Genomic DNA, 16,937 nt, shown 5'->3' on the forward strand with positions numbered 1-16,937 from the left:
TGGTCTTCTGGGAGAAAGCAAAGAAGACAGAAAGGCATGTAAGAATGAATTATACATGATTAATATAGAAATATATCTAACATGATTTTACATGTATAACATGTCAGATTGCTTGCCATTTTGGGGGGGAGAAAAGAGGGGTGAGTTACAAATTTAGAACTCAAAATCTTATAAAAGATGAATGTTAAAACTATCTTTATAATTGGAAAAATAAAATGCTATTCACAAAAAAAACTAAAAGAATGGGTTGCAGTCATACATACATTTAGATAGTATGTTGGCCTTCCTTGTCCACCATGATTATTATTCTTTTTTAGAGCAAAAATGTAAATTCTTCCATAGCAGTGTCTTAATGTGTTTCTTTCAAATTTGCTGAGTCAAAGAATATAAACACTTAGCTGGCATAACTGTCTTTTTATAATACCAGCAGTAGCCACACTTTTATTATACTTGTTAAATCAGTCTTAGTGACTTTGGACCCTGTCCACACAATTGATAAATAGCTGGATAAACTTCAACTCGACTCTAAGCCTTGATATCAGACTTCATGCCAATGCCAGAGGAGTCAAAGAAAATCTACTTTTCCTGAAGATACGTGGGCCAAAAAGATTTTTTCCCCTGTGGCTGCCTTATCCAAGATTTGTTGAAGTGCTTTTCAGGAACCTGTTTTAGAGGAAAGGAGTAAGGAAGAGGGGATGAAGCATAAGTTGTTTGCCAGTTTTGGGTGGTATAAGATAATAAGTTCAATAAGTTCAAACATCTCTCTAATAAGAATTGGCTAAACTCATATTTGCCCACACTTTTGGAACATTTGAATGAAAATGACAAGTAGAAAGAATGGGAAAGATGGAAAGACCAACAGAGCTGCACAAGGAGGAAGAGTGTTTGAAATGATTTGATGTTAAAGGTAGACCTAATCTCTTCTGCTAGACTTGCTGAAGGTTGTTGACTTCTCTTTGGAAAATACAGACTTGGGGGGGGGTATTTTGGAGTGAAATAAATTCTTAACTTTGCTTATCTCTCTAGGTTTTTTATGTATTTGAATTTTGTTATATATTGCCTGCATATTTATTTATCCTTTTCTGAATTTGACAAACAACACAAACTGGAATATTTTCATATACAAAGAACAGAAAAAGATTTGTGCATGTCAAACTGTAAATTTCAGTGTATACAGCTTGAATTTTACTTTACTTTTTTAGTTTATTTTAAAGTACACATGTATATATACACACACATATATCATCTGATATTTTAGTTACTAAAACTATATTGCTTCAATGTTTCTAAACTTTCTCTGTTCAATGCATTTAAAATATTTTATTAATATTCTTTTTTCTTCCTTCCTCCCTCCCTCCCTTCCTTCCTTCCCTCCTCCTTCCTTACCCCTCTTCCTTCCTTCTTTTTGTATACTAGACCCTTTTGTCTTCTCCCTAAATTCTGTTGCATTTGATGATCTCATAACTCACCCATAGATTCAATGAGCATCTATCTCTATGATCATAATTCTGAAATCTCCTTTATTGAGTATTAACCTCTTTCTTAGCATTACCAAGTCTCTACTTGCCAATGTGATAGCTTGAAGTACATAATCTGGAAATAATTTAAAGCAAACAAGTTCAAAAGCCCAAACTCATTCTCTTCCCTCCCAAGACCTGTACTCTGTCTTACTTTTACCATTGAGACCACCACTATCCTCCAAGTCACCCAAGCTCACAACCTAGGTATAGTACTGAACTCATCAACCTCTCTCAACCCCCCCCCCCAATACAATCTGTTACCAAATCCTATCAATTCTACCTTTGTAATATCTCTCATCCATTCTCTCCTTTGACGAAGAAAACACCTTGGTGAGGACCTCTTCATTTCATGTCTGGAGAATTGCAATAGCCTTCTGGTTGGTGTCCCTGACTCAAGTTTCTTCCCACTCCACTCCATCATCCACTCAGCTAAAAAAATCTGATCTTCCTAAAATGCAGGTCTGATCATGTCACTTCTTACCACTCCTATTCAATAAACTCTAGTGACTCCCAATTAAGAATCAAGAATAAAATCTTATTTTGCAGATGAAATACTCCATAATCTGGATCCTTCCTTTACAGTCTTTTTTTTTTTTTTGCAAGGCAATGGGGTTAAGTGATTTGCCAAAGGTCACATACCTAGGCAATTATTATTAAATGTCTGAGGTCAAATTTGAACTCAGATCCTCCTGACTCCAAGGTCAGTGCTCTATCCACTATGTCGTCTAGCTGCCCTTCTTTAAAGCCTTCTTATAATTTATTTACTCCCATGTTTTCATCAATACAGTGGTACTGACTTTATCATTCCTTGAAAAAGATCCTCACTTTCCTGACTCATTTTCACTGATTTATCTTTTGTACTTATCATGTTCTCTTTGTTAATACCTTTTGGTTTCTCTGTAGTTTCAGCTAAAATTCTGCCTTCTGCAAGGAGCCTTTACCAGTCCTCCATCTTAATTGCCTTAGACTTCTCTCAAACTTATCTTGAATATATTTTGTTTGTGCATGTTTTTTTTTAATGTTGTCTCCTTTTTTAGACTTATAAGCCCCTAAAAAGCAGAGACTAATTTTGTCTATTTTTTATGCCCAGCTTTTAACAGTGTCTAGAACATGTTGCTTGTCATTTCAGTTGTGTCTGACTCTCTGTAACCACATTTGGGGTTTTCTTGGGAAAGATAACTGGAGTAGTTTGCCATTTCCTCCTCCAGCTCATTTTACAGATGAGGAAACCGAGACAAGAGATGGAAAGGTGAAATAAACAAGTGCACCAAGTCAGACAGCTAGGAACTGACATGAATAAGTGTCTGAGACTGGATTTAAACTTGTGAAAAATGAATTTTCCTGATTCCAAACCCAGTGCTCTATGTTGTCACCTAGCTGTCTCCTAGTCTGTTTGGAACATAAAGTGTTTAATAAATCCTGATTGACTATTATCAAAACTCCTTATCTCTTACATTATGGATATATGAAAATTGTTCCTTGCTCTGTTATTTCTCTATCTTTTTGACCTCATAGACATCACCTTTTTTTCAGCAAAATAGACAACTGCAAGTACTTTCCTAAAGCTCAGCTTGACTGGATTTCTAGACTTGCCTATCATTGCTTTTGTTCTGACTCTCTAATAGATTCCCTAACAGAAGTCTGGCATGGACTTTGAAAAACAGCAGCATTCATTTTTTTCATCTAAGCATCCTGGTCCAGCTGATAGAATGTTGAACTTAGAGTCAAGAGTCTAGTATTTCAATCCTCAGTTCTCTACTGAATAAACTCAAATCCTTTAGCTCTACAATTCCATTGAAAGGAATCTGTAGAATGGGAGCAAATTATATCAATTTTCAGTCTACACTGGGGAAATAAGAATTTATCCATTGTACAATGACTGGCACACAGTAGGTGTTTAAATCTTTATTGATGTATGGGTGGTTGAATTGGGGGCAGAAAGAGAAGCTCTTCATTGTCTTTCCCATTCTTTCTCTTTGATATTTTATGGGGAAATCCTTCATTAGATAATTTTTTCCCTAACCTGAAAGAGAAGGGACAGATTCATTTTGACAAGAGGGAGAAGAGGGAAAGGTCTGCAGCACAGGGAACTGAGAGTGAGGCAAGGTCTTAGGATTCCTAGACATGGAGTGCTGATTGCAAGGGCCTGAGGGGAGCACTAAATTTCACCCACTTTACAATGCTGGCTAAAAATACTTGAAGAAAGTCAGGAGGACAATCATGAAAGGCACTTTTCATTAGGTCAACCAATCCCAAGTAGGAAACAGTTACCATAGTGCTCACCAACAAACAGGAATGTTGAAGTCCTGTAATAAAATCTAGCACTGCTAAATAAACTTTGGGAGAATTCTACTAGTATTCTTTCATCTCCACCATATTCCCTGATAGGTGAGTAAAGGAGGCAAGAGAGATTATTGTTATTTTGGATTACAATATTTACCTAATACTGATTTTATATTCATGGGGCTCTTTATAAGTTAATTGTACTTTATTTTTTATTTAATTTTTTTGTGGGGGAGTTTCTTCAGGGCAATGGAATTAAGTGACCTGCCCAAGATCCTAGAGCCAGGCAATTACCAAGTGTCTGAGACAAGACCTGAACTCAGGTCCTCCAACTTCAGGGCCCATGCTCCACTCACTGCAGCACTCAGCTGCCCCCTGATTTCATTTTTTTTTTTAGGTTGTTTTTTTTTTTGCAAGGCAAATGGGGTTAAGTGGCTTGCCCAAAGCCACACAGCTAGGTAATTATTAAGTGTCTGAGACCGGATTTGAACCCAGGTACTCCTGACTCCAGGGCCGGTGCTTTGTCCACTGTGTCACCCGGCTGCCCTCCCCCCACCCCCGATTTCATTTTAAATTGACATTTTTCTCAGATCAATGTGAAGTCAATGACTGCTAATTAAATTTTAAAAAATTATCGGAACATTGTATTTAATGTTAGATTCAGATGATACATAAGTTTTGCTGAGCTGTGCTTTTTTCCTCTTTCTTTTTCATTCTTGGTCATAAGGGATGCCTCACTTTGTAGATATTTTAAAATGAAAGTGATATGAAAACAGATTTTTAAAAAAATGTATGTGGGTTAAACTTAATTCCAAAGAAGAGTTGAAGAAGTAAATTTCCCTGCTTCTTTACAGACCTGCATGACTATAGGTGTGAAACACCATGTGCCATGCCAGATTTTTTTCAATGTGTTGATTAGTTTCACTAAATTATTTTTCTCCTTGTTTTAAGAGATGATTAAAGGGCATGGGAAAGAGAAGGAAAATAGTGGGAAGAAGGTGTTATTAAAAAGAAGTTCATAAATTTTATGTTGTAAAGTACATCTGTTTGCAAACACAGGGGAGACAGGCTGAGATACTACATTTAACTGCAAACTTCACAAGTGAATTTTATAGGCTCATAGAATAATAGGTCAGGAAAAGACCCAAGAGGCCCCCTTCCTTTTACAACTTCTTCATATTATAGATGAGGAAACCAAACCCCAGAGAGGACTTGACCAAGTCACGCACATACTCAGGTTCCTGAGTCAGATGCTAACTCTGATTCCATATTCAGTACCCTTGAATCTTCCCTCATTCTAGCTGTGCAATTGCCTATCTGATCAGAGACACTTGGCTCATTTTCTCCCTTCAATTTAGAAGGAACTGGTTAGTTTTCACTTTTTTGTTACAATAGAAAAACTGCAATGAATATTTTAATACATGTCATTATTTTACTCTGTCTTTTATTTCTTTGGGTTATATGCTTTTGATAGATTCAAAAAGTCTGTGTAGTTTAGTGACTTTCTAAGTATAATTTCAAATTTCATTCCAGAACACTTGTACCATTTCACATTTCCACCAACCAAAGCATGGTCTCTTCAATTCAATATTCTTTTCAATAATTGCCATTTTCCTTTTTTTGTTATCTTGTCAATATCATTAGAATGAACAGAACTTTTAATTAAATTTTATATTACTGGGTTCTTTGGATTTGTTTTTCCAGTGGTTACTTAATGGAATGCTTATTGTTGGAGTTCTCATTATTAATCATTAGATCATTTTTCACACAAATGTTAATAACTTGCTTTTCCTTCCTTTCTTCCTCCCTCCTTTCCTCCTTTCCTCCTTCCTTCCTTCCCCACTCCCTCCCTTCTTTACTAATTTAGATGATAATTTTATTTTAATACAGACATTAATACTTAATATCTCTTCATCTTATTTTCTATAAAGAAATTTTTCATTGTATTTATTTATATCCACTCCCATTTACATCTATTAATGTCTTTCAAACATTTTATATATCCAGTAGTTATTTTGAATTGAATTTTGCCTTTTTTGGGTTCCTGCTGTATTTTGTTAATAATATGCAACAATAATAATGTTTTATTTATTTTATACACTGCTTCTTTCTTGAAGTTGTTGTTCCAGCTTTAACTTGGATTTTTAGGGTTCTCTAAATAGAATTTCATATTTCATATTGTTAATGAAAAAATAATTTTATTTTCTCTGTTCATATGTAATCCTTAAATTTTATGCTATAACTTTAACAGTAATTTATGTCCCTTAGATTAAATTTAAATTTGCCTCTGCAGCAACTTAGAGATCATAGGATCATTGATTTAGATATGAAAGGGATCACTAAGATCAATTAATTCAACCCCCTCATATTATAAAGGAGAAAACTAAAGCCCAGGGAGAGTCAATATTTTGTTCAGGGTATAAGAACCAGACATTGAATTCAGATCCTCTGACTCCAAATCCAAGTCTACTTCTGTATTCATACAAATCTCCATTTTACATATGAAGAAATGGAAGGCCAGAGAGATGGAATAACTTATCTAAAGTCACACAGTAGTCAGGGCCAGAGCTGGGAAGAAAATACTATGATACTAATAACTTATGTTTAAAAATACTTTTAAAGATTGAAAAACTCTTGGGGAAAAAAGTTATCCCTTAGTAACTGTCAAAATTGATGCAGGGCATTATGGGAATATGATGTAGGGAGTTACGGACATAGTGATGCTGTAATTGGAAACGAATTTTGTAATTTTTTACACTGTTAAATTCTGAAGAGAAAGATAAATGAAATATTCATCTAGTAAGAATATTGCTGTCTGCTCCTGTGAAGCAAACTGACTTCTATTGTTCCATTGTTAAATGTAAATTCATCAAGATGGGAGGGCCTTAGCTTGTTCTTCTTCCTCCAGTTTCCAGTTTTCCAGTCTATCTGACCATGGCCTTTGATGGGTCAAGCTTGCACAGGTATGATGGGAAATGTCTGGAAATGATGTGTTGGACTTAGAGGTCATGCACTTTGGCATAGAAAAGACCAGTACTTATCTTGCTACCTGGAGCCAGGTGCTAGACCACTCCCCAAGCACTATCCCTGTCCAACCCACTACAGAAGTATTTAAGTGGTCTGGAAGAGAAGTGCCTTGCTTTTTTCTCTCTTCTTCACCCTACCTTTGCCTTGCAAGGATGTTTCTCTCTCTCTCTCTCTCTCTCTCTCTCTCTCTCTCTCTCTCTCTCTCCATTCTCTCTCTCTCTCTCTCTCTCTCTCTCTCTCTCTCTCTCTCTCTCCATTCTCTCCTCTCTCTCTCTCTCTCTCTCTCTGTCTCTTTGTTTTCTTTTTGGATTTTGCAAGGCAATGGGGTTAAGTGACTTGCCTAAGGTCACACAGTTAGGTAATTAAGTGTCTGAGAATGTATTTGAACTCAGGTCCTCCTGACTCCAGGGCTGGTCTCTACTCACTGTGCCACCTAGCTGCCCCCCCCTTTCTAAGTTAGGCCACATGCTCCCATGGTTCCACTGAAGAGCCATGGGCCTCTATTTCCCATGTGGTTGGATTTTTTAAGCTAACCCTTATGCCTCTCTATCCTTTCCCTCTTTGCCAAGTCTCCTGGTTATTTTCCTTTTCCTTTTCTTTTCTCTCTCATTTAAACCTCATCTAGCCTTTTGGTATTCAGTCCTACACTCAAAAGTTTACAAGATGCTTACTTTTCTCCAAGAGGAGAAAAGATTTTAATCTGCATACTTTGCAGGCTTGTATAATAAGTTCTGTATAATATATCTTTGTATAATAAATAAATTTAAAATCCCAGGGCCATATGTGAATTCTTTCATCTTTCAAGACTTCTCAATCCTAAATTAGCAACACCAATCCTTGGAAACAATAATTACCTTATTAAATAGGTGTTATTAATATTTCCTTTTGCAAATGAGGATTCTGAGTCCCAGAGAGTTGAAGTGAACAGCTTGTGAATATTTGAGCCAGGGTTTGAACCTAGGTCTTCCTGAATCCAGTTTTAGCTCTAATGCCACATGACCTCCTAATCGAGTACTCTTTCAATTGGAGTCAGATTATGAGATAGTTTAATACCTGGCCTTCCCTGCTTCTAATATTTTTCCTCTGAATTTTTGTTGAGGCATTTAGACTTGATTTTATCAAAGTTTTGTGATCAGAGAAGTATTATGTACATGGAATAGATAGCATAATTATATAGAGAATCAGCAAAGTATGAATATGGGATGCTGATCAGCTTTGTCCAAGGAGATATATAAGGAAGTAAAAAATACCAAAGCATAGATGGGTTCTGTTTAGGAAAAAAAGTGATTTGGAAATATTATCTCAAAAGAATGATTCTACTTTTATTGTACTGTCTCTTTATGGCTTGTGTCTGGTTAAATGAGCTCAACATTAGAAGAGGAGCTCATTATATGAGAGATTATTTCTGGGGATTTGGTTTTACTGAGAGTTCTGAGAAGTAGTTACTGAGTTTGGAATGTGGCATTTTAAAATTGAAGATATGAACAACAAAACTATTATATGATTATGGGACAAATATAATTTATCTAATTTTAGACCTGAACTCAGAAACACACAAAGAGAGAAAACAGCATCAGCTAATCAACTAGTTTGGCTGAGACATTTTTCTCAGTGAAGTGTTATTCAGTCATAACTTGTATCAGTTTAGCTTAGCAGGGGAGTATCTATTCAACACAAAATCTTTATTCATCAAGAAATCATTATGGACAGTTTTTAAGGCAGAAAGAGGACATGAAAAATTACCAATTTCAGAGCTTAAACAAATTGAATTTTCTTCATTTATATGTCTCTTTGGTAGATTTCTGCATGTGCCAACTCTGTCACAGATACTGAATTTGATAATGGAAGACTATGATCTGGCTAGTTTATATGTGGATAATTATCACTGATTAATTTCTCTTAATACATGAATAACTGGTTGTATAAACAGAATTACAATAGTGGGAACTTGAGGTTTTCAGTTGTGAGTAAAGAGAGTACTTTCACAACTTATAATTCATAACTGAATTATCCTGAGAGAATTAGTGTGTTATGAATTAGTGGGAATGTGATGTAAGGAGTTATGGACAGGAACTCAGATCAGGCAATGTGAGGACGTGTTGAACTCACTGAGTCAGTCCAGAAAGTGACTGAGTATCCACACAAACTTGTCAAAGGTATGAGGCACTACAATGTGCATAAACACTGCACACACCCTCACATACTATACACTTATAACTGTTTTCTGAGCAGGAAAAATCCAGAATGACTGATATGACCAGACTTCACCAGGCCATTGCTGTAGGGGACTACAATCAGACAGTGAAAATGCTGAAAAAGGGAATTTACAATCCGAATCACAAGGATGAAGACTGGAATGACCGGACTCCACTTCACTGGGCTGCAATTAAAGGTAGATGAGTCTAGTCACTGCTCATATGTATTGATCACTTAGCCTAACTTTATTATAGCTCATAATAGTACACACTTTTTATGGACCACAGCAATGTACTCTCTTTATAAAGCTTATATTTTAATAAAGGACTTTTGGAGAATACAAAAACCTTTTCCTATTCAAAGGAATGAATCTCTAATGACAGGAAAATCTTCACATTTTACTTGTATCATTGTATCATTTTACTTGTATCACTCTCTCCTGTGCAATAATGATTGCTCATGATATTTTAATAGCCCTTAAAAGAAATGATGAAGGGAATAGTTTTAGAGGGATTTGATAAGACATGCAGGAACTGATACAGAGTGAAACAGAATCAGAACTATTTATACAGTAATAACAGTATTATAAAAATGAATAGCTTTGAGAGTATTTAGAATTGTAATGACCATGGGGCAGCTAGGTGGTATAGTGGATAGAGCCCTGGTCCTGGAATCAGGAAGACCTGAGTCCAAATCCAGCCTCAGGCACTTAATTCTTACTTAACTGTGTGACCTTAGGTAAGTCACTTAACAAAATTGCCTTGCAAAATTTCAAAAACAAAGAACAAACAAAAAGAATTGTAATGACCAAAAATGAAACCATAGGACTTTCCCCCCATGATTTATTTATTTAACATTACTACAATAATCTTTTTGTGAAAGTAAAAATAATTCCCCCTTCCCCCACAAAGATAGAGAAACCTTAAGAAAAATAAAGTGTGAGAAAAAAACATCTGTGTTCAGATACCATCAGCTCTGTCTCTGGGATGGGTTGTAATTCTTTATCACATATCCATTAGAGAAGTTGCCTCAAAGTTTTTCCCACAGTTGCTATTGTTAACTGTATTTCCCTCCATTCTATTCTTCCCTACTCTCATTTTTTCTATTCTATTTCTGCTTTTACCCTGTCCTTCCTCAAAATTGTATTGTATCTGACTACCCCTTCCCATAATCTTCCCTTTCTTGGATCACCTACATGCCCCTCCCCCATCCCCTTTCACCCATACTTTTCCTCTCCTTTTTCCTCTTGTAAGATGAATTTCTATACCCTATTGAGTGTGTATATTGTTTCCTTTCTGAGCCACTTCCAATGAGAATGAACACTCACTCATTCCCCCTTATCTTACCACCTTCTATTCCATTGCAAAAGTTTTTCGTTGACTCTTTTATGTAAAATCTCTTATAACCCATTCTATCTCTCCTTTACTTTTCTCCCAGCACCTTCCCTTTTCATCCATTGAATCCATCTTTATAATATATTATATCTTTATATTTAGCTCCCTCTGATGCATTGTTTTATATATATATATATATATATATATATATATATATATATATATATACTCCTCCTAACTGCTCTAATAAATCAGAAGGTTTATATGAGTTATCAGTATTTTCTTCCTGTTCAGGAATACATGCCGTTCAACATCACTAAATCCCTTATAATTTGCCCTTCCTGTCCACCCTCTGTAGTATGCTTCACCTGAGTCCTGTACTTGAAGTTTCATAGAACTTATGATAAGAAATGCAACCTCACTTCTTATTAGAGATGTAGTAGACTCAGTATGCAGATCAGGAAATAAAGTTTTAAACATGACTAGTGTGGAAATTTGCTTTGCTTGTTCCACGAGCTTCACTTTTTTTTCTTTTCGATTGTGTAAACAGAGAGGGAGGAATAGAGAAACTGAATTTTGGTGAATTAAAAAATAATAAAAATTAAGCCATGTGCAGATGTATAACAAAAAGGGAACATTTTGAAAGAGATTATAATAGTAAGTTAATGATTATTCCTAAATAAATTGTACTTGCAACATTCACATTTAAAGCACAGAGTTACAGCAGTTCATTTCAAAGCACGTATATATTAGGCCACTTGTTTCTTACAATCAGTTCAAAGACGTAGGGAAGAAGGAGAAGCAGGAAAAGGTGAAGGAGAAGGAAGGAGAAAAAAGAGAGGAGGAGGAGAGGAAGGGGGAACAGGGAGAAAGAGGGGGAGGAGTGAACAATGAGAAGGAGGGGGAGAAGAAGAATCCAAAGAATCAGAAAAAGAGAAGGAAGTAGAAGAGGAGGAAAAAAAGATTGACATAAAAAACCCATCATCTATATTTTCTATTATATTCCTTCCCTACCAACTCAAGGGTGTTATCCTTTATGATAAAGAATATTTTTGAAAAAGGAAGAAGGGGACAAAAAGTTTTATAATTAAGTATATGTAAAAATGATGTCACATATAGTATTCCCCACTTACAAACTCTTGATTCTGCAAAGGTGTATGGGGATGTTTCTTTTCATCTTTTCTTTGGATTGGAGCTTGGACATTATGATTTTGCAACATTCCAGATTAATTGTTTTGTTGTTGCTCTTTTTATTTTCATTGTTGTTGACATTACATGCATTCTTTTCCTGGTTCTGCTTACTTTACTTTGCATCATTTCACATGAGTGCCACTGTATTTATCAAGTTTAATGTTCCTTATAGCACAATACTAATACATTACATTCTGGCACAGCATTTATAATAATAGCTCTTAAAAACATGAACATTATTTTGTTTTCAATATCTGATATTCATAAGCAAAATGTTTTATTTATATTATTACATTTAAAACTCAAAACAACTCTGTGAGGTGAGTACTACAGGCATTTTTAGCACCATTTCATGTAAGTGGCTGTCTACACATGTAATTTAGGTGACTTTAGGAAGGCACTCTTTAAAAAATTCTCTTTCTTACTACCTATCATAATACTGGAAAATCTACCTTTAGATCTTTGTTCCTTTAATTTTTTTCCCCATCTTCCATTCAACTAAAAAAAAACTTTATCCAGCAAGCATAATATATTTTACCTCAGCAGCTATTATACCTAACCTGAGTGAGCATCAAAGCATTGTGGATCTAAGGCATAGTTTCTAGAGCTTCTAGAAATAAATAATAGAGGGTTACGAGCCCAAAGAGGGAGAGGATTCTGAATTATCCATTTTTTACAATTTTCCTGTGCACTGACCCTGTTTCTGACAAAGAAGTCAAGGTGACAGTGATGCTAATGGTCAGGGTTTTAATAGCTTCAAAAAATATTTTATGTCTTTCAATAAAATATCAGAAAAAACTGCCCTGAAGTTTGGAGATAGAGAAATTAATAGGGAAGAATTGGGTTTGGCATGTGCTAGAAGATTTCTTAAAATGCTTCTGACCTGAGTTGCAAGAAAAAGTCTCACTGAATTATACACAGCATGGTCAGAATACAGAGCTAAAATAATTTGATTCAATGTGGCAAACATTTAATTGAAGCCTTATCATATGTAAGACCCTTTGGTTGTTGCTGTGGGTAGAGATGTACAACAACTCAGTCTCTGCCCTCAAGAAGACACTAAATGGGATTTTATATGTATACAAGTTAAGTATAATGGAAATCCTATGTGTGTAAATAGAGTGCATCCCTAGGCAGATTTGAGAAAGAAGAGAAATCTTTCAAGTGTATTGAGAACTCCACAGAGTATCATGGAACTAAAACTGGAAACCACATTTCAGCTCTTTCATTTTACATTAATTTTATTCTAGGACACACAGACTATAAATGATCAAGGACAAGATTTGAACCCAGGTCCTCTGATTCCAGGCCTAATATTCTCTCCACTCTATTATTCTATTATACTTAAAAGAAGGAAGGAAAGAATTTTAACAGACAGTGATGAAGAAGGTAACTGGTGAGGAGGGACAGTCACTGAATGAATGGAGGTAGGAATTTGAGGACAAAAACAGTCCAGATTGACTGGAATAATGATTATGTAAATGATAATAATAAAAGTAATAAAACTGCTATCAATGATTATGATGATGGTGAATATTGATGATGACAGCTGACATTTAAATAGTGCTTACTATGCACCAGACAGTAAGCTAAGGACTTCACAATTATCTTCTCAATTGGAGGAGGAATAATATGAAATAAGACTGAAAAAAACATAGTATCATAGGATGTTAAAATTGAAGGGAATTTAGAGACTAATTCAATCCTCTTAGTTTAGAGAGGAGGAAATAGGGTCAGAAGGTATAAGTGATTTAGCTTCTTGAAGAAAAATTTGAACTCAGATCTAACTTTTCTAACATTGCACTCTTCATTGTAGGATATTGGTTGGAGTCAAATGAAAGAGGGTCTTAAATACCTGGCTATGGAATTTATTTCTAAATACACCTAGAAATTGCCTTAGCACTAAAATTCTAAACATTATAATTTTATTCTAAAGGCATTAGGGAACCAATTTAGATTTTTGAGGAGAATGATATAGTTAGAGATATGCATTTGGAAAATTATCTTGCCATCTGTGTGAAAGACAGTTGCAGAATTATCAAAATCATAGCCCCTGGATGCATAGGATCTAGTAAAACTCCCTAATGATGCCTTAATCAAATTAAAATAGAATTGGGATAGGTGTCACCGAGGAGATGAAGCAACAGGAGTGGGCCGGTTCCATGAAGGTTCAAGGTTGTAAGAAGTTTTAATGTCTTTAATGATCAAAAAACGATATTAAGTCTTGCTCCTGAGAGGGGTGAGGGAGGCTCCTCCCTAACTCACATGGTGATTGTTGTTCTCTGTTGCCCCCTAAAGTTCATTAAGAAAATAACACTTTCTCCTCTATCAAAATCAATTTTGATCCTGGAAACTGAAGGGTCTGTGGTTCACAAGCACTACTGGGAGACCATTAGTACCTTCTGTGACAGCCTATCAGTACCAGTTGGTCATGGAAGACTCTTAATTGTTTGAAGAATATCAACTCCATTGTGCATTATCCACGTGTCTAGCAATGATGTTCATACCACCAAAGTCAATAATCTAGACTGTTCAAGATGAGCAAGTGGTTAGTTGACCTTCTGCATGGTAAGCATAAACTGAGGGGTCCAAGCCACATGGTCATGGAGAGGTCCAAAGAGAGCAACTGAAATACATCAGATAAATTTCACATAAGAAGTTGCATTGGAGATAGACTCTAAAGGAGAAGGACTTGTTTCTATTCTCCCTCTTACCATACCTGTGCCTTCTACTCCCTAGATTCTATCTTCTGCAGTCCATAACACATTGTCAGATACAGTGGGAGGGCCTGGTGAGGACTGAGAAGAAAATTTGGGGGTGAAGCTGACTCCATTGCTGCTCATCTATTGTGGTTCTCACCGTTTCCTTTAAGTCTCCCTCCCTCCAGAATGTAGGTCTCTCCATAGCAGGATTCATTTCATATCAAGGATCTGGATAGCTTCAAATCTATATTTGGATTAAGAAAGGAGAACTTATCTCTGTGAAATACAAGATCTAAGATGTTAGTCAGTTCTCAAACTCCTTAACTTTCATATTAATTCTTTATATGTCTTGATATTAAATATATGATGATGAAGATAAAAATCAAAGAAATTATTATGAAGGTGTTTCCTAATTATTTCCCTTCTAACTTTATTTATTTTGCTTGTGCAGGAAGTTTTCAATTTTATGTAACTAAAATTGTTTTTATCTTTAATGGCCATCTCCATACATTGTTCTGATAAAATTTTTCCCCCTAGTCAAAATATTTCCTTCTTGGTCCTTCTTTTTATTTAAAAAATGATATGATATTTAATACTTAGATCATGTATTGATTTTGAATTTATTGTGATATAAGTTATAAGGGATTTACCTAAAGCTAGCTTAGAATAATTTTCAGTTTTTCTAGCAGTTTCTGTCCAATAAGGCAAGTAGTGGGTGTCTTGGGTTTATCAAACAATAGCTATTATGTGGATTGCAATTTTTAGCAATTTATACCATTGATCAATTTTTTGGCAAGTTTTTTTTTAACAAGTTTAGCAAGTACCAAATAGTTTTTGTAATTACTATTTATCACTAGAGAACATAGTAAATAAATGGAATTTTCCCTAAAATAATAAGCAGTATCTACCTACAACTAACAATAAACATAACATGCAATGGGGATAAACTAGAAGTATTCTAGTGAAGTGAGGATGCCCACATCACTACTATGATTTAATCTTTTATTAGAAGTGGTAGCTTTTAGCAAAAAAAGAAGAAAAATAAATTAAAAGAATTACAATGTGCAATAAGGAAACAAAACTATAATTCTTTGCAGATGATATGATTATATACTTAGACAATCCTGGAGAAGCAATTTAAAAATTACTTGGAAATATTTAACTTCAATAAAGTTGTAGCATATAAATTAAATCCATATAAATCATCAGCATTTCTATATATTATCAACAAAGCCCAGCAGTAAGAGGTAGAAAAAAATCATTTGAAATTAACTGTAGACCATATAAAATATTTGGAAGTCTACCTGCCAAGACAAACCCAGGAACTATTTTCATACATATCAAGTCAAATCTAAGCAACTGGAAAAGTATCAGTTGTTCATGGGTAGTTTGAACAAATCTAATAAAAATGACAACTCTACCAAAATTAATCTATTTATTCATTGCCATATAAAATTACAAAAACTTATTTTGTAGATCTAGAAAAATAATAAAATTTATCTGGAGGAACAAAAGATTAAAAATACCAAGAGATTTATTGAAAAAAGTGCAAAGGAAGATGACCTAGCTGTACCAGGTTTAAAACTATATTTTAAAGCAGTAATCATCAAATCTAATTGGTACCAACTAAGAGATAGAATGGAGGGTCTGTGGAATAGGTTAGTAGGTATATAAGACACAGTAGTAATAACAACAGTAATCTATTATTTGATTAAAATCAGAGACTCCAACTTCTGGAACAAGAACTAAGTATTTGGCAAAAACTTCTAGAGAAAACTGGGAAAGAATATGGCAAAAACTAGGCAAAAGACCAACATCTCACACCCTATACTAAGGTGAGGTTGAAATGGGTACATGATTTAGACATTAAGGGTGATATCATAAGCTAATTGGGGGCATGGTGGAGGAAGAGCAAGGAATAGTTTACCTTTCAGAGATCTATGGAGAGGAGAATTTATAACCAAACAATAGATAGAGAACATTCTGAAATGCAAAATAGATAATTTTGATTACCTTTGATTGAAAAGCTTTTTCACAAACAAAACCAATGCAACCAAAATTAGAAGGCAGGCAGAAAGTCTATTTTGATAAAGTCCTTATTTCTAAAATATACAGAGCACTGAGTCAAATATAAAAGAATTCAAGTCAATCCCCAATTGATAAATGGTCAAAGGATATGAAGTCAGTTTTCAGATGAAGAAATTAATGATATTTATAGTCATATGAAAAAAATGACCTAAATCACTATTGATTAGCACAGGGGTGGGTAGCCTTTTTTCTGCCAAGGGTCATCTGGATATTTATAACATCATTTTCCTGCTATATCTGGTCTAACATTTAATTGATCCCTAAAAAGCTCCTAGATGTTTTTGAATTTTGAGTCCTGACTGTAGTGCTGGAGCAGCATGAGATCATGGGTGGGATGTTCCTTGCCCTTGGATTAGAGAAATGAACTTAAAACTAACTTCAGAGTTAGCTAAATTGGCAAATATGACAGAAAAGGGAAATGATAAATGTTGGAGGGGATGTGGGAAAACTGTGCACAACTACTGTAATAATTACTGCATTGTTGGTAAAGTTGTAAACTGATCCAACTACCTGGAGAGCAATTTGGATCTATACCCAAAGGTTTAAAAAATTGTACATACCCTTTGATCCAGCAATAACACTACTAGATACGTATC

The 16,937-nt window shown here is 34.9% G+C and overlaps 1 protein-coding gene across 1 annotated transcript in view; it reads left to right on the plus strand.

Moving 5' to 3' along the window:
- Window positions 1–3,823: 3,823 nt before the first annotated feature.
- Window positions 3,824–16,937, plus strand: part of ANKRD66 (ankyrin repeat domain 66) — a 29,248-nt gene continuing 16,134 nt past the window's right edge. Inside the window, exons 1-2 of the mRNA XM_074190173.1 lie at window positions 3,824–3,908; window positions 9,063–9,222. Coding sequence (XP_074046274.1) covers window positions 9,075–9,222 — 148 coding nt within the window. The 5' untranslated portion in view covers window positions 3,824–3,908; window positions 9,063–9,074. The remainder of the gene's footprint in view (window positions 3,909–9,062; window positions 9,223–16,937) is intronic.

The sequence above is a fragment of the Macrotis lagotis genome, chromosome 5 (assembly GCF_037893015.1).
Source record: "Macrotis lagotis isolate mMagLag1 chromosome 5, bilby.v1.9.chrom.fasta, whole genome shotgun sequence".
Classification (NCBI taxonomy): Eukaryota; Metazoa; Chordata; class Mammalia; order Peramelemorphia; family Peramelidae; genus Macrotis; species Macrotis lagotis.